The 21,733-nt window shown below is 40.5% G+C and overlaps 1 protein-coding gene across 1 annotated transcript in view; it reads right to left on the bottom strand.

Moving 5' to 3' along the window:
* The window catches only part of RPS6KA2 (ribosomal protein S6 kinase A2), a 162,285-nt gene that overhangs the window by 33,976 nt on the left and 106,576 nt on the right, over positions 1 to 21,733 (bottom strand). The window contains exons 9-13 of the mRNA XM_059841252.1: positions 21,192 to 21,262; positions 20,281 to 20,369; positions 12,820 to 12,884; positions 4,976 to 5,078; positions 198 to 328 (exon numbers count right to left, since the gene is read on the bottom strand). Of these exons, the coding sequence (XP_059697235.1) occupies positions 198 to 328; positions 4,976 to 5,078; positions 12,820 to 12,884; positions 20,281 to 20,369; positions 21,192 to 21,262 (459 nt within the window). The remainder of the gene's footprint in view (positions 1 to 197; positions 329 to 4,975; positions 5,079 to 12,819; positions 12,885 to 20,280; positions 20,370 to 21,191; positions 21,263 to 21,733) is intronic.

The raw sequence follows: 21,733 nt of genomic DNA, 5'->3' as shown, positions 1-21,733 counted from the left end.
TTGCAAAGGTGGTGAGGAACGTTTTATACATAAAAGCCTTTGCAAAAAAATTCTCATTTTCCAACACCTACGTGCTGCATGCAGAACACCTCCTTCCTACACTAGGTAGCTGTGAAATGCCAGTGAGAACATTAGGCAGTTTAAATACACACATACGTATGTGCACATCAGATGTGAAATGTAACCAGCATCAGTACCTGCACAATTGGGTGAACAGTGATTTTGTGCACATCTTGCTGTGCAGGCTCCTGCATCAAGTTAGAGGCAACAAAGCTGAACCCTCTGAAGAGATGATGAGCATTGGCACTTGGAGGAACACCTGGGGAATCTGTAGGAGAAGGAAGAGAACGGCCTCATGAGCTGCACAGAAGAACAGAAAGGACTAGCATGGCGCTACAACAAAGTCACCCCTGGCAGTCAATAGCAGATCTGATAAACTGGCACACACAGGGGAATATAATTCACCTCCATGTCAAGGATTAGGTGTGCCTTCTCCATTCCTTTCCTCTGGGTTTGAACAGTGCAGGGGTATTGTTTGCAAGGATCTCTCCTCTTGGATACAGGATTTTTTCACAGGGCATTCTTAGGCAAAGTACTGCCCGTGCCAAGAGTGCACAGAGAGAAAGCGCAGGGCAGAGAGGCTCGGTGAGAGACAGGAGACTCAGGGTAGGGCACCTTGAAGGGCTTATCAGAGGTTCACCAGGGAGTGGAAAAAAGCTACAGGCTGCTTTATCTGTCCTTTGCAGCACAACTTAACTACAGAAATTACAAAGGATGAAGTGGCAAATTGTGTGGGTCAGGATACTATAGAGAATGCATGAAACCAGTGTAAAAGCACAATATTTCAGTGGCCTTATAAGAATCTTCTGGAGCAGCTTTAGGAGCTGGGACTTACTCCAGGGAAGACAGGGGCTGACTTGTCTTCAGGTGGAAAAAACAACAAAGATTGTTTTAACTAACCTTCGTGGAGATTTTCTCCCCATCCTTCCCCTGATATGGCAAAAGGAGGAAAGGAATGGCTAAAGCTCAAAAAATCCAAAATTAGAAATTCTGCCTTTGGAAGGCAATAAGCTGAGAGCAGCTCTTTGTACCTGCACCACAGCTCAGTGACAGAAGCAGCATGACGAAGCAAGTAAAGCTGAGCTTCACTTAAAATTCTGAAAAGCTTTAAAGAGATCTTTCTCCCCAGTGTATATTTTATCCTGGGTATTTTCCTCAGCAAGAGGAATCACTTTGTAAACCATCCCTTGGCATAGGCTGGGTACTATAAAACCTATATTACTAGAATTTGCTAACCTTTTATTTGGTTTTCTGGGGATTTGTGGGTTTTTTTCCCTTTTTCCCTTCCCATTTCCTCCAATGCACCATGTGATTTACTGTCAAAGTTACAGAGTGAAACTTTCTTTAGAAAGCTATTTCCCTGTAGTAAAGTGTGTAAATACCCAGTTATCTAAAGAAAATACATCCCCACTGAGCTTTACATCTGACTCACCTGCTTGAGGCCCTGAAAATAAGTAAGAATGTGTACTTAGAGTGCACACACCCTGTATAAATCAGCTGGTCAAATGAATAGAGGAACTGAAGTCAGAATTTGATAAAACCAATATATATCTGCTTGGGAATAAACAAAACTGAGACTTCAGCTAATTCCATTTCTCATCACAAAGCTGCCTCAGCTTTGACAGGAGTCAGGAGTCAGTGTGCTATTATTGCACAGCAAGCAGAGTTCAGATGGAGAAGATTGTCTTTTGGTAAAATGATGTGGGTTTTTTGTTTATCTCAGTGTTTTTGATGGGCACTCTCCTTGCAAATATGTGGATGAATCACACCAGACTTCTTGCATCACTGGACACTTCCTACCGTGGCATATCTATAACAGGGATTTTTACACGAGGGATTGATTGAGAGGAAAAAATGTTTGTTTTAAAAAAAGGAATGACAATAATTCACATCTGAACACTTCTGAACCTCAAAAAAGCTGTGATCCAGCTCTAAAACTAAAGTGGTGGGTCAGCTCTGTTTAAAAGAACTGTTCCTTCATAATTCACTGCCAATTGCTTCAGCAAATACTGCAGAAGAGCTATTGTTGGTTTGCTGTTCACTATCAAATATTCATCACCAACAACTGATTTGCCCATTAAAACATTTCTGCTAAGTGCAAAATTGTGCATAAATCATGTTAATTAACTGATAGCTCAGAAACCTAAGTCATTTTTCTAGGCCTTATAAATCAGAATAATTTCATATATCCGAATTAGATCCACTTACAAGCACCAATCTTATTTAATAGGTATCTTTCTTCCTGTGGAAAGTAATAATGCTTTGTTCCACTAGAGCGCCTAAGTTTAAGGGCTTTCAAAGGCTTCATAACTCTGAAGTTATTTCCTGCATCATGTTTCACTGGGGTTAGCAAACATCCCTTTTGCAAAGGAGGATATTTAGATATTTCAGGTGAAATTTTAAATACTTTTTTTCAGCAGTAAAGCCAGTCTAAAACATCCCTGCTGGTTACAGCCTGCTGTCCCATCAATTACAACAGTACAAGCATTTGCGGACAGAAGTCTAAGTTGGGTCACAACAATGATCTTGGTTTGATCCTTGTTCAAATCACCATTTCTAACCTAGACTGCTTCAGCCTCCAGCTCCCTGTAAGGAGCTGAGTCACCACAAATGAGATCTGGGGCCACAGTGGTGAATTTAGGAAGCAAATGGCCAAAAAATGCAACTCCAGCTTGGACGAATCTCTGAGAAAAAGCGATGTGAAACTATACCCACATAAATGCTCTCTCAGTGTCAGAAACCACATCTTTGGCACACTTGGATCTGAAGTCAAGAATCCACAGAATGTGGTTTCACCCTCCAGGATAAAGGAAGTTTCTGAGGTACAGCAAATCACTGGACTGGCAAGATTTACTGGATCCAAAACTTTGACATAAATCTGCTTCCAGACAGGAGAACTCATTCATAAAGACAGTGTAAAATAGTGATTGACAGCTTCTTTAAAACAAAACTGCATGATCATGAAGCAGGAATTATTACAGTGCTTTCTATCTGAGGATGTTCTCAGTAACAGGGTCCGTTTGTTTGTTAGTTTTATTTTGTCCTGATAGACAAAATTAAAAAAAAAAAGGTTATTGCTCTATTCCATTGGCAGTGTGAGCCAGTATTAAACACATTTGTGATACTCTTCCCAATTTGTTTGACTAAACCAGTCCTCAGTCAGGGGCTGCAAAATATTCTACCAGTCTGGCAGGGCTTTTCCATCATTCTGAAAGTGTAAATGGATTCACACTTCCAATTACACCTATTTTGAAATGTTTGATTCTCAGGCCTTGATCTATGGTAGCCCAAAGCAGAATTGAGGCCGGCCATCTCCTTCCACCACCCCAAACAAACCTTCCAAGTCAGTGTCTTGTAGGATATAACAAATAACAAATTTAATTAGGCAACAGTAGTAACATGGAGAGTGTAAAATATATAGCCCCAGGCCTCAGTAAAAGCAATGAAGTGTGAACTTCCAAAGCAATCCAAACTTTTAATGCTTCTTTGCATCAGTGAAACTTCCCACGGCAGCACCAGAGCACACATCCCTGAAGACCAAACTAACTTGCAGTCTCCAATATTTTAGAGAAATAAATGCTTCTGAAATCTAAATTAAAGCTAAAATCAGATGTGTGAAATGACTGGAAACCAAAGATCATGTTTCTATGCAGTGGAATAGGAATATCAGAATATGAATAACATATACAGGAGACAGGTAGATGTTCCAGTTGAAAAAACAAGAATAAAATACTTTTATAGTTCGTAAAAGTCAGCACACCCTTAAAAAAAAAAAAAAAAAAAAAAAAAAAAAAAAAAAAAGAGGAACAGACTGAGGTAAGATTTGGAGTAGATACCCTTATTTCAAACCCCATGAAAGGAAATCTGAGCCAGGCTTTTGAAGAAAAGTTTGGGCTAGTTTTAAGAAAAAATGGTGTAGGTCATGATAAGTCTGAACGAAAACTGCAGGAAATCTCAGCTCTGATTCCCATGTTATAATGTAGGTGTTTTCATAATGAAAGCTTAGATCATTCCCTCTCACTGCAACAGTTGTGGGGCAATTTCAGGATTGAAGCTTGAGACCTTATACTTTTTTATTACCATGATATTATGTGACATTTACAGTGCTTACCACCTTCAAAGTGTTTTGCAAACAACAACTAATTCAATTTTTACACTTTAGAAAGTATAAACAGGTACTGCTTTACACAGCTACATCAGAGGCAGAAATGTAATGTAACTTACTCATGTCTAGCAGGAGGCACCATTATAAGTGGGATTACCACTCTGACATTATTGATATTCTTGCTTTCCACTTAAAATAGTGGAAAGATTGAATTTTATGCAACAGCCACCTTAATATAGATAGGGTACAAAGCATGGTATTTCTGTTAGGAAACAGAAGTTACAGGAACAACATTCTATCTGCAAACATCTCCTAAATATTGTGGGCCAAATTTCCTGTTGGCATAACTCTGCTGACCTGAGAATTTGATGATTCTTCATTTCTTTTAACCACACATTAACTTCCAATAATCCACAGTCTGTGAGATGTCATAAATAAAACATCTATGCAATATATAATTACATGCTAACTTGCAGAGATACAAAGTTCTTTGAAGCCAAGGTAATTTAAAATAGTTAAATTCAGCTACTGTAAGCAAAAATGAGTAATAAAACAGCAAAACAATAGTTATTTTTTCCTTTAAAAATGTGAAATCTGTTTGTCCTGAAGGCAAGCTATTATGAAGCTGGTGAAATACTTATGAGCTTTTTTTGGTGGAAAAGCAAAACCTGTCATTGCTTCCCGCTGGATATGGCAAAACCCTGTAATGCCCCAGGTGATCAGGCTTTTAGACTGTTGGAATAGAGAGGGGAAAGGAAGAATGAATTTACTAACTGAAAGGATATATTACCCATGTGCCACCTTACTAACCTGTAGGGGTCCGAGATGTGAACTCTGGATCAAAATGAAAGGTGTCTTCTGGCCGCCCCACTGCGGGCTTGAAAGGCGGCTTGATTTCTTTCCTGTACAGTTTCTACAAGGAGAAAAACAGAGCACAATCAGCATCAAGGAGGTGTACACTCTCAGCATTCTTTAGGGTGTCCTCTCTCAGCTCCATGCTATCCTCGCTGGACTGACAGACAAGGATGATGAAGCCGTGGTTCTGGCTCTTGCCTTACTGCTCGGCTTAAAATCTGTGCCCCGGATGGTCCCTGCACATTTTAGCTGCTGGAATCCTGAATATAAACACAAATGTTCCTGGCAAAAATTTAGCCCACAGGTTGGAACAGTACTTCAAGCTGGGGCATCTGGAAATTCACTGGTCTAAGGACAGGATGGGAATGTGCAATGGAAACGGGGTAACTTCAGCAGCGCAGCAGTGGCAACCAGCACAAAGAATTGCTAGGAAGCCATGACTGCTTTAGCATTTGCTATTTGTCAAGAACAAGCAATGTGTTTGATGTGCTGCCAGACTGAGCTGAGCAACAGGCTTGGCTGCCTGGTCCTTACAACCTAAACAAGAGACTTGTTCTTTTAGCATATCTGGTAAAAGGGAAGGGGCTTTCCAGCTGATGATTACATGAAATTCTCATCAAAAATGCTAGGGGGAAAGCACTGTGGATGGGTGGGCAATCACACTGAAGATCTGTGTCTTGAAGTGAGGAATGAAACAAAGAAAAACAAAAGACAGGAAGGTATAAGACAGGTAAGCACTAGGTGTGTGAGTTTCTGCTGCTGACTGAGGAGTCATGTAGGGGATCACCCAGGTAACAGGCACCATAAGTTCATCCTAATACATCCTGCCTTTGTTACGAGGGACTTTGTGGCCTTTTTACTCATTCTCAGAGATCTTTAAGAAACTGCTGCCCCGTGCTCCCCTGCAAGCATTCATACACACACAGACACACGCACTGAGGTGAGGATGTCTGGATCTGATCCAAAGCTTGTAGAGGTTAATGGAAAGAGCCCTATTGATTTCAACCATCTCTGCATCGTCTCTGCCTGAAATGGCCAAAACCAAACATCATGCTGATGGCAGCATGGGGAACAGAGCTCCAGTCTGACTCCCTGCCCCGTGTTGCAGTCCCTAGACTGCTTTTCCTTTCTATCAATGCTTTTGTTCTCAGGTTTCAAAGGGCTGAATTAGTTGCCACAGACAGTTCCCCATAATTATGTTCCCCATCTGAACATAAATACAGCAATTAATGCAAACTTTCAAGTCGTGATAAGAACTGGAGAGTTCAACTTTATGACTGTTTGCAATATGTATTTTTAGGTTAGCTCTTAAAACAACTTCCTAATGAGCTGATTTTTCAAAATGTTTAATGGACATTACTAAATGCTTTTCCAGCTCCCTGCATGCAGGAAGATTCTTTTTAACTGTGTGTTTTCTGGGGAATTAACTTCTGTAATACAAAGCATGTGATCAAATCTAAGATATATACATATCACCATAGTTTGAATTTGATTTTGCATAAAGGTTCATGATTTTGCATAAATAAAGGCTCTTGAAAGAGAACATTCTGTAGCATAGCATTAGCCTTAACATAAAGGATATATTTGTGGTTGAGTTATGATTCCTTGGGAAAGTGAAACAGTGAGGTTGAAAATGACTCTGCAATAATTAATGGCCATTTCACCATAAAAAGCTCCTGCTTGCGTAAAGCTGCTCCATATCTTCAGAGAGGAAAGGAGATGAATAACTGCTGTGAGCCACAATGGAAAGCCAGTCTTCCAAATAATTAAAAGCCAATTGCAATCTTGCACAGGAAGTGTCACTCATCAGCTGAAGAGTATCAACCTAGTAATTAACATACATCTTTTTCTGCCTGCACAGAACTTCACAAGAGAACTCAGCACCTACTGAAGGTTTTTCTGTTGCTAGGATTTCACCTCGAGAAAGCTATTTGCTTCCCAGCTCCCCTTTATTTGTCTTAATTCACAACTGCAGCGCTTCTCCTGTAGAAAGCAATATGGTCACATGCACATGCTTCCTCACAAAATTAACTGCACTGCTCATCCTGTGAGGTCCAAAAATTGGAAAATGTTTCAGAGCTGTACATCATTCAGGAATTGCACTCTCTTTTCATTATCGTAACCATATTCTCTCTGGCCTCTTAATTCCTTCCCCCATCTGTAGTTTCTTAAATGCTGCTGGAGCTACATTTGTATTTTGAATCCCTAACCCACATCCTCCACTACTAGGGAGGGATTTAAGATTCATCGTGAGTCACACACCATCAAAGATTTATAATCACAAATTTGCTTTCTGGGAGAGGATGGAAACAAAGAGGTTGCCTGTGTGAGTGAAAGGCACTCCCCTTGAGTGTCTCCCTTTTCCATTTCCTTACCCACTTGTGATAAAAATATAGACATCAAAACAGCAAAAGGTAAGCTGCCTAAAACATTTTTTTCCCCAAGCGCTTGCATAGGGTAACTAAATGAAATCACTGAGGACCAGGAAAATCAGAGCAGCATCATCTATGGACTTCTCCATCCCACACTGGCTCCAGTTCTCTGAGTGAGCCACCCAAGCCAAATCCTTAAACCACAGAGCAGCCCAACACAATTAGACATGAAGGCCTGCTGCAGGCAGAATACCTCTTCCTTTAAAAACCTGCATCCTGTAGACTGCAAAACTCAATGTGGCACAAGCTGATCTAAACAAAGAGTAAGAATCACAGCCATTGCTTCGTATACACATAGAGAGAAAATCTCCTGGAGGATTTGAGATCCTTCTGGATGTTTCAAGAATATTTCTAATTTTAGGAAATTTATGAATATATTATCTCTTACCACGGCCCCCAAATTATTAACGGATAATGTATCTTGACCGTGACCTCTTCTGGCAAAAACCAACCAGAGTGGGAAACGACAGCAAGCCAAATTTCAATTCTTGCTTTCAACCATTCTTCAAACTGTCCATGACTTCTGGTGGAGTTTAAGCAGTTATGTACTTTCTAAGTCATGGCAATCCTAGTACTGTGTGCAAAAGTTACAGTGAGTTCCATCGTATGTTTAAATGGGAACAGGGTCCCAGTTTTCCTGGTTTAAATTCCAAATTTTTTTTGATATCCAAATTTTTTTTGATATCCAAATTTTTGTTTTTGGGCATCTTATTAGGCAATTTTTATTTGGGGCATCTTATTATTATTGTTCCTATTTAAAATAGACTTTGTATATCATAGTGATAACTGGAGCATTTAAATTTCAGGCTGAAATTATAGATTATACATTACATGTTTGTTGTCTTGCACAGGTATAAGAAGCTGAGGACTTTTTTTTCTTCCATATCCATAAAGGAGAATTGCACTCTTTAGCCCTTAACGTTTTAATGAGGATACTATTTATCTCTCTTTCCCAGTAAAGAATAAGCTCCCACATTCCATCACCAATTTTTTTAAACTGGCCACAGTTTAAACTGCATTGACTCAGCACAGAAATATGTGACTGACAGGTATGAAGAATCACTGAATAACACACAGTGTTGTGGAATCCAGAGGCTGTGCTGAGGGAGTGCATAATCCACAGAACGAGGCAGATGGACTCCATGAAAACACTGATTTAGACATTCACACCTGGATATATATCCATGCTCCTGACTACTTATCAACCCCTCACATCCTCCTGAGACTTTCATAATAAGCACCTGTGAATTAACTAGAAACCATTTCTATAGCAGTTTAAGAAACTACAAGCTTCTACTGACTTTCCTTCTGATTTCAGACAAAAACATTTTTATTTGAAATAACTAATTTTCATCCAGGTGCAACTGACCTTTTCTAAAAATATGTTGCCACATCCCTAGTATGATCTTCATCTGAACACCTCCTCAGCTGAAACTTAAGTAATACACAAGAGAGACTAGTAATAAAATGCTGCAACACTGTGTTTCCTTCTCTTCTTATTTATAAGTAGTTAATTTTTCATCATCTTTAAAAAAACACACTCCTAAAAACCCCAGAGATGTAAATGCTCTGTACACGTGCCTGACAAATACCAAGAAAAAGAAAATGATTTAATTTCATTAAAACCTATTTAGTCGTTTCCTCAACTGAGTTTTTTTGATGAAGAATTGAATTATTCCTTAGACACCTTCTAGAAACAGAAAGATGCTACCCTCCACAGTGGCGCGCTTGTGGCGTGAGAACAAACTCCCTTGATACATACACCTGTCATGGCAAATCCAATAAGCAGACAAAAGCATTCTGAAATGCTTGTCCTCTCCTAGATTAATGGCTCAGTGTTATTGCCTGCAAATGACAGAAAAGCTAGCAGAATTCAGACCCTAGGATTAATTTTTTGCTGTTGGTAAAATCAGCAATTAAATAATTCACAGTTTCAGCTCAGTTTGATCTCTGATTAATATTAAAGGAACAAGAACTGGAATCCACTTTCTCCCCACTCCTTTCCTCAGTTGTATTTGACAGATCATTTTCAAGCATGTCATTTGCTCTAAATACAATTTAGTCTGTTATCCAAACACAAGCTACTGTTTATAGCCCGCTCCTCCAACAGGAGTCTGCAAAAAGGGATTTCATCTTTCATTTTCAATAAAAAGCCAGAAATTCATTATGCATGACCTGGAAAGAAGAAACAGTAGTAAAAATCAGGAACCAGACTGTGCTTTCTCAGAGCCAATGACTTAAATTATTTGAGGTCAACTTGTTTTGTTTCTTCTTGTCTTAAGAAGAAAAGGAGGTGCAAGGTTAATAAGCAGGTAAAACTGTCAAGGAGCTGGACATCTAATCTCTCTCCTGAGCCTCCCAGCCTTGATCATGAAAGACAGTCCATTCATTTAACAACAGATTCATTTAATCTATTGAATTTACGTCATGGTGCCTGCTAAATGCCTCAGAGCAGCAAGACTGATATTTGCAGAACCCTCCAGCTATTTTTCACTCTGGAAAGTGGGAACTTAGGGCTTTGTTACAGGGTAACAGCTGTGAAAATGTGAGTCTTAGAAAGTCTCATGCCACCATTTAAGTCTGGGCAAAAATCTGCGTGTCAGATCACCCACAGTTCTTTTAGTGCAGAAGTTAGCCAGAAGTTAAACCTAGGGTGGCTGGTGATTTTGCTGAAGGATGGCACCCTGGAACATGGGAATGGCTTCTGGGAAAGGTCAGGAGGAGAAGGGTTCCCTGGCCACATGGATGTTTTCCAGCAGCATCCGCAGCATGGTGACAGGGGCTGTTCCTGCACTGTGTGTGCTATTTCCACTGGGTGTTCATCCAAACCAGACATTCTATCTGGTTGTGTCTGTTTGAAGACACTAAAAGATGGGACATGATTGCCCCAACAGGTAAACACTTCAGGGACAGAGAAAATAACCCGCTCCAATCCAAACCCCAAGGGAACAGATATGAAAATACTGTGAAAGGAAAGCCTGAGTCACAGGGTTCTGTTTGCAGTTCTAGTATCACTGCAACACCAAGACTTTACACATAACTTAGAGGGAAAAAAGCTAACTCACTTCTGTTTTGAATCTCTCTTCAAAATTAGATGATGCAACTTGGTGCTTGTTCCTGGTTATCATGTTGCTCTTGTAGGAGAAATCATGCTTAGAACCAAACCTGTTTCACATTGCATTTTTTGGAGACACTGACCCATTCTTACCCTTCATGATAAGGGGGCTTTTGATGGAGGGTTGTTTCACTACAGTTGCTGAAATTTTCTGTGCTGTCAGTCACAGCAGTCCTGTCTATCATAGCTGCTAAGGTAGCACAGAAGTTCTCCAAAAGAGCTTGCCTCTTGCTCTCTGAGGTCTTTATACTGCCAAGGCATAAAGTGAATCATCATTTCTGTTCCATCTCAACAGTGCTGTTTGCTGACTGTCTGCAAACTGATGCGGGAGATTCTGTATACATTATGGGAGAACAAAATGAGGGCACCAGGGACTCTTTTCCTCCAGATGTACAGAGATCAGCGCTATAGATAGAAACATCTATGGTCTGATCCATTTCTGTTCTACATCCCGGTTCTATTTCTGCACATGGAGAACATGTTAACAACTGGCTGGATGATTATTGAGAGTCAAAGTTCTGGCTTCAGCTCAGGGCCAGGCTCACACTGCTCTGAAACACAGACAGTACTGTAGCTGCTGGAACGAGATAAGCCTCCCAAGATCTCCTTGAGTGACTGCAAAATTAGAATAGAATGAGGAAATACATTACAAAGATGATAGCTGATCGGTGTAATAGTGATCTGTCTCAGAGAGAGTGCAATAAGCACTAATTATGCTGGATTAAGATGGATTTTAACAGCTATATTTCACAGCAGAGTTAGAGGCCTGGATAACACATCAAAAGGCAATTAAATCCACCTTCCTCTCCAGCCCCAAGGCATGTTCAAGCACCCCTATCTTCTTCGTGGTAGATATTTTCCTGTGCAGAAGAGCTTTTTCAAATGATGGAGGACAGTAGAATTTCCTTAGGACAGGCATGAAATTGTTCCCTAAAGAACGGAGCTTGAAACAATCCACCAATTGTCATGACAGAAGGTGGTCTTGAGTATTCCCATGGGACAGAACTGACTTTTCTGAAAACCTTTCCAAGATGCAAAGCCTCATTTATTTGCAATGAGTTAGTGAGCTGCTCCCCTAGCAAACACAGAAGAAAAACGCTCTCACTGTAACAGTGCTTCTTATTACATCAAGATGTAGTTATCTGACCTATATTTTCATTGCAAAGCTGAGGACTGCAGATATATTGGGGAATATGGAAAATAATATTATTGTTATTGATATTAATATTAGCATTTGATAATTATCATCATCATCAACAATGCAAGTCTTTGGATTCTCTATTTTTTCAATTTTCCCTTACTGTTTTCATAAATGTAAAGTCTTCATACAGAATCTCATTATTAGTAAGAAGCAGAAAAGGAAAGACACTCAGACTTCACAACATATTTAATGGCTCTAAAAGTCAGCTGGACTATAAAAGAAAGTCTCAAAAGCCACCTTCATTAATTATGTTTTAATATGTTTTTGAGTCATGACAACTCTTCAACGTGCAACCCAAATTAGATTTTTCTAATGAGCTTTTCGAAAATAAATGGGATTGTGGGCCTTTCAAAGACTACCTGGGCACCACAAAATGCTCTCTCACAGAGAAATTAGTTTTACTGCAAAGTCCTGGGCAGCAGTTTGAGAATGGCTCTGCCATGTATATTCACACAGTTTTGCCAGAATTTCTGGTAAGAACTGCATCAATGTTACCTGTTGTACTAGCACTTGTGAGTGAATGCATTAAATACTGCAGAGACACAATAATACCATAACACGAGTCAGATTAAACTAGAAAATGATAGGGGATGTGGCAAACAGCAGCTCTGATGCACTGGCAGATGTCCAGATCAAGAATGAAAAATGTTTGCCTTCAGGTTCGTCTAAGAATAAGTTAATTTGAACAATTATGATGCTGAAAATGTGAGATTTAACCTTTTAAGACTCTAAATCAAATACTCAGATAAGCTGCACCACCACCTTTATGAGCTGTAGCTGATAGCAATACAATAAATCCTTGTTTACCTTTCTGTTAATTACATCTGACATGTCTTACTTGAATTGTGTTTAATTTGATCAACTGTTCCAATTTTGAGTACTGATGCCAATATGCATGCAAGAGAGACAGAGGCACCCACTGAAAAGGCTCTAACTCCTCTGTGTTAGAGAAGTTAGGCTCTCTATGTTAGAGAAAGCAATCCTTTTCCTAAGCATGGCAGTTTGTCTTCAAAAAATGCAGCCAAAAATAAAATAATGCTGCTCCACTTACATTCCAGTCTATAGTAACAAAGAAAGGGTGACGCTTAATTTCTTCCACTCCATCAAATCCAGCACCTGAGAATGAAAAAATCAAAATTAAGTCATGCTTATAAGAGAGCTGCATGATGTCTCTTCTCCACTCTCCCTCCCCATCCCCATTTTTCTTCTGACAAAGTGAGAGTCCCCATCTAAACAGTTCTAGTCAAGAAATTCTGAATGGTGTAAATGTCATCACAGTATAAAATGCCATAGATACAGACAAGGGCACTTCATTAATGAGACTCTGATTCCAAGGGTCTTTGACTTTTCTCTAACTGGGGCTTTGGGTGAGACAGGGGATTTTAGCCACAGCAGAGTGCATGCATCAGCAAGGTCAGGAAAGGCCCCAGGATATCCCAGCAAGGCTCCACCAAAAGTGGCAGCTCTTCTATCCACACTGACTTTCAAATCTTGACTAGCCACTGTTCTCCATTGGCTCAGAAAGCTGCAAGACAGGCAAGTATAGACTCAAAATGTCAAAAGGCTCCAAAATTATTTGAGGTAAGCCAGGGTTTTAGGTTCCCCATCTCCACAGTACCAAAGAATACCAAAAAACATAACACTCTCAGTGTTATGTTTCCTTCACTATTAAATTTCTGTTACATTACTGTAGGAAATTTTGGGAAAGTCTTCTGAGATCTGGTAATGAATCTAATTCCTTCATTACTTTTGCCTTATGTTTTCACTGAAGATTGACTTTTTTATCCTTTAGCTCAATTGATTTGCTTCATTGCTGTCACAGAACCAAACCAGTACTCAGTAATAATTAAAAGAACTGTCCGAGAGGATTTAGAATGCCATTTTTGGGGATTTGACCTTATTATTAGCACTTTTTATTTTCATTTCAAGGACAATTAAACTCTGGAAGCAAAGGCTTTGCACTGCAATTCTGATATCAGTTCCTGAAGGATACCCAGCCTACTTCTTCTCAAGCATGCTGAGGAACCTTGATTCTCAAAAGGATTTGGGATTCCTAAGCACCTTGTAAGGGGCACTCAGCACCTCAGAGGACTCACTTTTTTATACACATAATAGCTGTACTTTGGGAAGATCAACATTACAAGCAGCTTTACAAAGGCCTTGTCAAGTGAAGCTTTGGTAAAATGTGATGCCTGCTCTCCTTGGGTACAAGACTGTTATCAATGTTTGTCAAAATGCAATGATCAGGAACTGCTCCCTACAACCTGCTGAACATTCACTGATGAGTGGATACAGAAAGCAAACACACTGTAAACATAACATGCAGGATTGTCTGTCAGGCCTGCTGGAAAACAGTGAAGAGGGATGATCTCCTGATTAATTCTCCATCCCAGTAATCTTTCAGTACAGGCAAACACAAGTGATGCACATGAGGATGAACAATCCCAGCCTGCAATACAAAATTATGTGCTCAGAGGTGATCAGCCCCACTGAGGAGTCTGTGAGTTATGACAGACATTTCTAGGCAAACACAACATGAAACCAAACCTTAGAAATAGAGGACAAAAGTGACAACATCATTGCACTGTCACTGTGTAAGTCTGTTGCATTTCTGCAACTGGAGTATGGATTGTAGCTGACACACTCCCCTGTAAAATGGTATGCTGATTAAAGTTAGGAAAAACCAAAGAAGGCCAACAAAGAATGTTGTGGAATGACTGAGTAAGTCAGGGCTTTTCAGTCTGGAAACAGATGATCGAGGAAGTATAAAATAGATTACTAAATGATGCCAGCAGGAATGAGGTTCAGAAGAACCTGGAGATGTTTCCTCAGGAAACAGCTGAGCGATATGGAATTACTTGGAAAAGATGATGTGATGCAAAATACTGATATGGGTTCATGAGGAGGCCAGGAAAGTCTGTTGAAAAGAAATCTGTTGAAGATTACTTCATTGACAAACCACAGGAGGCTCAGGAAACCCCTTGCTTCACCTTAAAGCAGAAATGGCCTAGGAGAAAATTTGGGTGAAGCAACATATGTTTATCCTGCTCTTGCATGCCCCAAGGCAGTTGTTTATGGTCCATGGGTACTGAGCAAGAAAAGAAGTCCTAGAATAGGACTTGTTCTATTACTTCCCTAGCATATTTTTGTTCAGTGCACAGTCTGAAGTCTGCAAGATCCCCTTGGCAGAATCATTTTGATTTTATCAATGCCAACAGAAAGACAAACCCAACAGAGTTACTCTGAAGAGAATTACATTAAGCAAATCTTCAGAAAAGAAATATCTGTGAAAAGTGCTTTGAGTTCAGTGGTGGTGATTGGAAACGGCAACATGCAGTAGATGTCCTTTACCACATCAGGATGAAACCCAAGTGCCAGACTGATTTTGCAGGACTGGGATAAATGCTCAGACACTGTAAGACACTAGTAGCATAAACTGGACTGAGGATAATTGCTAATGCATTCAGTTTTCTCTGCTCTGCCCCTTCCACACTGCTTCTGTTTTCTCTCTCGCTTAGCCTAATGGATATGCCATCGTGTGTTGAGAATGACATGCTTTTTTTCAGATCACCTGTTTGAAAGCACAATTTTTTCCACTGTTCTTCCTTTTCCCACAAACCTACAGAAATAAGGACCAAGAAAAAAAAGTCCAACCCCAGCTACTTCTTTTGGTGGAGGCTGCAGTGTTTGGTAAGAAATTCAAGCATGCAGTTGAGGCAGGCATTTGTTTGGAAAAGTTGCATTTCCCAGTTGGGGCCACCTCAGCTCTGGCACATAAGGAATATGTTGTAAAGTGCAAGGGCTTAATATATCAAAGAGATTTAGGATGGTAATAGCCTCATTTTGCAAGGAGTGGCTCACTTCCAATTCTTACCAACTGATTTTATGCTATGGAGAAGGATCAGCACTTCTTGCAGTTTTTATTCCCTGACCTTCCCTGCCATGAGAATGGCTGGTGTAGCCCAGAACCCCTTCCTGGATTGTGTGCTGTGGCTGCAGGCAGCAGCATGTGGCCTGGGCCTCTCCTCAGCTGAAGGAGGGAAGTGGCCCAAGGGTGCATTCAGGAACAGCTCTGGGAGCCATGAGGACAGCCCTGACCTCGCTGCAGAAGTCCCTGGGAGACATTAGGCAGCAGTGCTCATAGTGGAGTCTCTCTGAGTTTGCTCAGCGTGTTTCAGCCACTCATCTACCACCTGCAAATCTACAGGGGTACCGAGGAGAGATGTGCTTTCATGGAGGAAAGAAAAGCACTGCAGAGGTCATGACTGGAAAGGCCTGCTGCATGGGGATGGGCATTTCCTGGCACGGAGATGGGTATTCAGCAAACATCTGAAGCACAGCACACAGCAGCAGACTGCACGACCACAGACCTTTCACCTTCCTAAGGCTGCTAGTGAGTTTGGGTTTTTTAACTTCAATTTGACAACAAGACCTATCAGTCAAGAATAATCAGCACAATCAAACTAGTGCCTGCCAATATTCTTACGTTCCATCCAGTCCCATGAGGGTCTGAGAATATAAATAATTCTTTCAGATCAAATTGCCAGTTTAAACATATTCGAGAGGGCATTTATATAAAAGCAGCCTCACATTACTAAGTGAGAACTTAATTATCTAAGTTTTATGCCTGCAATAACAGTGCCTGCAAACAGTTAGAGTAGAATGTTTTATTTTTAATTGTTTTTGATTATTGAATCATTATGGCTGACACGAGCCTTGATATATTAAGGGGGAAAAAGAAGGCCTAAGAACCTGAACGTTGATTACTTGGATATTCAAATTCATCAGAAAGAGTTTCTAGCTTTTTAGCTGCAGATAATAAAATTTTAGTGTCTTTAAAGCGTCAGAATCTTTTTAGTGAGCTAGAATTTTTGAGGTATTTTTCTAGGGTTTACAAGAAAGCTTTACAGTCACTCTAAGGTGAAAGCTATTTTCTGTTTGAACTCATCATTTTAAAAAGTTAAAGCCTGAAGTGTTCTATGCGCCAAAGCAGAATGTATCTTACCTGAGAAGATGGGATTAAGAAAATAGTAATGATTTCCTTGGCGTTTACTCTGAGCCTATGGGCATATGCTTTTATTTTAAACTTTCTTGGCCCAGCTTCTTATTTATAAGGATCCTGGACACTTTCATACTGCTCAGCAGTGTAGGGAGTTTGTTAGATAATATATTTTTTATACGAAATAAATTTTAAATTTGTATTTGTTAAATAATCATGTTAAATAATAAATAATTTATTTACCTACCTGAGAGATCCAGGCCTTAGAGCTAGTCTCTTACCTAGTTCCTGGAAATGTAACAAACTTAACACTTTCATCCTAAAGTTTTACTTCTGAGTGCTTACTCCTTATATGTCTGGGTATTCAGTTAGTTTAAAAATTTAAAATTATGTTTATCCATAATCTGAAATTTGTAGTACTTAGAGCAGTACTACCAAAGCAGTGCCCTGCAGACTATTTGTACAGCAAATAGGCTCAGAAAAGAACAAATAGTTCCCCAAACCAGGGATACCAAAGGAAGACTTTCCATTCCTTAAAAATTTGTCACAAATATTAATATGGGCATCAGACTTAAAAAGAGAAGCAGGTAAATCAGATTACTAAGTTTCTTTTTAGTCTTGCCTAACTCACTCCAACCCTAATATTTCTTCAAAACACAATTTCAAAGCAAAATTTCAGTATACATCATCAATCTTTACTTCTGTTTGTTAAGATACTAAAATCAAATGGCAAAAAGAGCATCTTTTATCTTGCCAATGCTTAATATTGGATTTTGGAACTAAATGCACTTTCCATATTTGCAAATTTATGAAACTGGCTGAAATCAAGTGTTTGATCCAGAGTATGGTTAATTTATTTTAGCACGCTTCATTAATTTTCCTAAGGTTTTTCAAACTGGGATATCTAAGTCTACTTTTCTTGAAATATTATTATTTCTTTCCCAGAAAAAGCTAAAATCCACAAGGCTGAAGCAGTCCTTTTATCTACTGACTTCTGTTCAGTATTTAGGCCAACTATTCAACCTTTTCTTCTTTTGTTATCAACAGGTTCCTTTCCAACTTCCTTTGTGCAGATTCTCAATCAGTTAAAACAGAGAATGCCTTCAGGAGCATTTCACAGTTATCCCTGAAATAGTAAGATCTATTTTTTTGTTACCCCTTAAGATTGTATTTCCTTGGACATTTGTATTATAATTTCTTTCTTTCTTTCCTTCTCCTTGTTCCTTTCCTTGTTCCTTTCCTTGTTCCTTTCCTTGTTCCTTCCCTTTCCCCTTCCCTTCCCCCTTCCCTTCCCCCTTCCCTTCCCCCTTCCCTTCCCCCTTCCCTTCCCCCTTCCCTTCCCCCTTCCCTTCCCCCTTCCCTTCCCCCTTCCCTTCCCCCTTCCCTTCCCCCTTCCCTTCCCCCTTCCCTTCCCCCTTCCCTTCCCCCTTCCCTTCCCCCTTCCCTTCCCCCTTCCCTTCCCCCTTCCCTTCCCCCTTCCCTTCCCCCTTCCCTTCCCCCTTCCCTTCCCCCTTCCCTTCCCCCTTCCCTTCCCCCTTCCCTTCCCCCTTCCCTTCCCCCTTCCCTTCCCCCTTCCCTTCCCCCTTCCCTTCCCCCTTCCCTTCCCTTCCCTTCCCTTCCCTTCCCTTCCCTTCCCTTCCCTTCCCTTCCCTTCCCTTCCCTTCCCTTCCCTTCCCTTCCCTTCCCTTCCCTTCCCTTCCCTTCCCTTCCCTTCCCTTCCCTTCCCTTCCCTTCCCTTCCCTTCCCTCCCCCTCCCCCTCCCCCTCCCCCTCCCCCTCCCCCTCCCCCTCCCCCTCCCCCTTCCCCTTCCCCTTCCCCTTCCTTCTTTTTTTTCCCCCAAGCCTTCCCAGTATTTCAATACACCTCAGGTTTTACAAACCTGACCCCTAGCAATTCCCCATTGTTAACATATGAGGGCTAGAATTGTTTTGGCTAAAACAAATTTTTAGTGAGCAGTTTTTCAAGGACTGGTATCCAGAAACTCCCCCTGACTTCACTGGAGCTCCATTTGGATGGACAGAAACTTGTAGGAAGCCACAAAACGTGCAGAACAGCATAAAAAACCAAGAGATGGAGACAGGCAGGAAACAGCAGAAAGAAACAGAGGTAGGGAGTGGCAAAAAGTTCATATTTGGTGCAGCATCTAATTCTTCTGAAGAGAGAAATCCCAATACTCTTTTTTTTTCAGTATAAAACAAATTTCTGGAGAGCAATTGAAACCTGCTGAGAAAATGTGTTTTTCTACTCTCGTGTTTGCAGTACATCAGAAGACAAGGCTACCATTTAGATCAAGAGGTAAAAAAAATAGGAAGGCATTCCCTCTGTGGGCTAGATGGGATCCCCCTGGCAGGAGAGGGGACACAGTGACATGCTGCAGGACTGGCTCCCACTGCCACGAGCCCTGGGCTTGAGTGGGCTGTCCCCACATGCCCGCGGGGAAAAATGACAAAATCTGCAGTGGCAGTCATGCCATAGGCATTGTTCATGACCTCATCAAATGCAATTAATTTCCTAATAAAACCCACAAACAAAGGTACAGATGACATAAGATACATTATCTTATACAATCTAAACAGGATTATGAGCAAAGGGTGAAGACACACTGATGCCTTAAGATTTTAGCTTTTATATCTTTCACATCCCATACTGCATTAGTGCACAGGACTAAACTCCATATAAAGTGTGGTTAACTGTCTGCACGTTTTGCTAAATAAAACCAATCCCTGTAGGCCTGAGATCCAAGGACACACCACAGTTCCAGGCCCCAAAAACTATAAACAAAAGTGAATTGTGGGGGAGCCAGCTGGGGTAATATGGCTTCATTACCTGCAGCTGTAATTGGAGAATCAGCCCCTGATATGCAAATAGACCAAACTTATGGTGTTTGAAAAACTCGTGACCATTGTCCATCTTGGGTGTAGCCTCTGGGAGGCTTTTGCACTGCCCAAGGTGTATCTATTAAAGACCTTTAATAAATACCCACTTTATTCTCTTAACTCTGTCTAGCCTCTGTTCTAGGTAGCCACTCCAAGGCATCAACATCAGTGAAAAGGAGACATCAGTGAAAAGGAGATGATGTATTTGGGTAATTAAGAATAAAGTCCACTGCAAGAGCTATCAAAACAAGACAGAATTGAAATTTGAGAAGGGGAGAGATGAAACCTGAGCTTTGAAGCTAAGTTATACAGGTTTTAAACCACACTTGTTTCTCAGTTCCCTATATTATCATACACAGCAGGTATCTTAAATCATTTATAAAAACTGGCAGTTCACTCACCCTCTTTTCCAAAAAAATGAAACACAAGTTAGTATCATGTTTTAGATTTCAGTGCTTTGCCTGTACTCCTTACAAATTTCTCTAGTGATGCTGAAGGCCCACTGTGCTCTGGGAAGGAATGCCATATGCCACCTAATGAAGAGGATAACCACTGGAAAAGATGAGCTGAGAGGTACAACTCTCCCCCTGACAAGGCAGGGAGCACAAAACAAAGGTGCTGATCAAACCACACGTACCTAATCTGTTGGAGGGGTTCCTTTTGAAGAGGGCACGCAGCAGGCTCTGGGCTTCTATGCTCAAAAACTGTGGCATTCCCAGCTTGGCTCTGAAAGAACACAACACTTGAAAAGAAAATAGATTTTTCAAGCTTTTTTTCCATCCCACTGTGGCAGAAACAGCTGAACTGCAGCAATCAGGATGGGCAGACAAGTGAAATCTGGGACCAAAGGCTACCTAAGCATAGTGCCGTGATGAGAGAGAAGCTGATCTTATTCTGCTGATCTCAAGGAAGGTTTTACCACTGACTTCACTAGAGGCAGAGCAGCTCTAATGAATCTCATAAAATTTTTGCAACCTAAATAGGTAATTTTCCTACAGAATTTTTTCCCTTTTTCAGTTTGCTGAAGTAAATTAGGCAATCAAACTTATTGAAAAAAAATGTATACTAAACTGCATACTGTTTAAAGAGAATAAAACTTTTGACTTGGCCATTCACCACTACATAAAAAAAATGCACTAGTGAGCAAAGCTGAGCTTCAGATACTTTTGTCTGTATTAAACATTAAATGAATGGGACATCACAAAGGAAAAGATCTGAAACTTGGCAACAACAATATATAAGATGTCCTGCAGAAATCTGACTTACCCACATTTTGTGAACACTGACATTATCACAAAAAGTAAGATAAATTTGTTTTGTAAGGCCCTCTCAGTAATTCACTTCCTAATGTTTATTCTGAAGGCAATTTTAGAGTTAAGCACAGGCATCAGCTATGTGTGCCTTACTAAATTCCCGCCTTGACAAGGCTTTGGAACGTTCATTACACCCATCATTATTCTCTACTCATCAAATACCTGGGCCCTGTGGAGTCTCCCAAGGGTAGAGCTAACTCACAGTTAGAAGAATGAAAGCAGTTTTGATACTCACTTGAGAATGAGCGCCATGGTCTCCTTTCTGTCTTTTCCCTGGAAGGGTAATGATCCCGTCAGCATCTCAAACTGTGGAGTAGCAACAAAATGGTAAATCAAATGTGCATTGGGATGGTCTGCATAGCTGACCACATCCATCTTCTATTTCCAACACAACTGAAAACTAGAGGAAAAGAAATGATCCAACAACCTGGGCACACACACACACACACAAAAAAAAAAAAATGGCACAGCAAGTCTGGATGAATGTTTCATTCCAGAGATGTGTAACAAACTGTTTACACTGATAGTTGCTGTCAATTTTTGGTATGTTTGGGAAGAAGTGTTACATATGGCACCTCCTCCAGCACCTGTTGTTTTATGACCAAAGCTGGCAATGAGGTATTTGGCTGGAGGGACCCTTATCCTGCATCAATGTGGCTCTTAGGTGTTTGTCATGGTGTACCATGCAAGGAAAATGGATTTGATATGCCACTCCCCACCGTTTTAGGTTGAGTCAAACTACCTCTTTGATTGTGTATTTGCAACTCAGAGATGCTT

This window comes from Haemorhous mexicanus, chromosome 3 (assembly GCF_027477595.1).
Source record: "Haemorhous mexicanus isolate bHaeMex1 chromosome 3, bHaeMex1.pri, whole genome shotgun sequence".
Taxonomy (NCBI): domain Eukaryota; kingdom Metazoa; phylum Chordata; class Aves; order Passeriformes; family Fringillidae; genus Haemorhous; species Haemorhous mexicanus.
The sequence above is the reverse complement of the archived record's forward strand: the minus strand, read 5'-3'. Positions and strand labels throughout refer to the sequence as shown.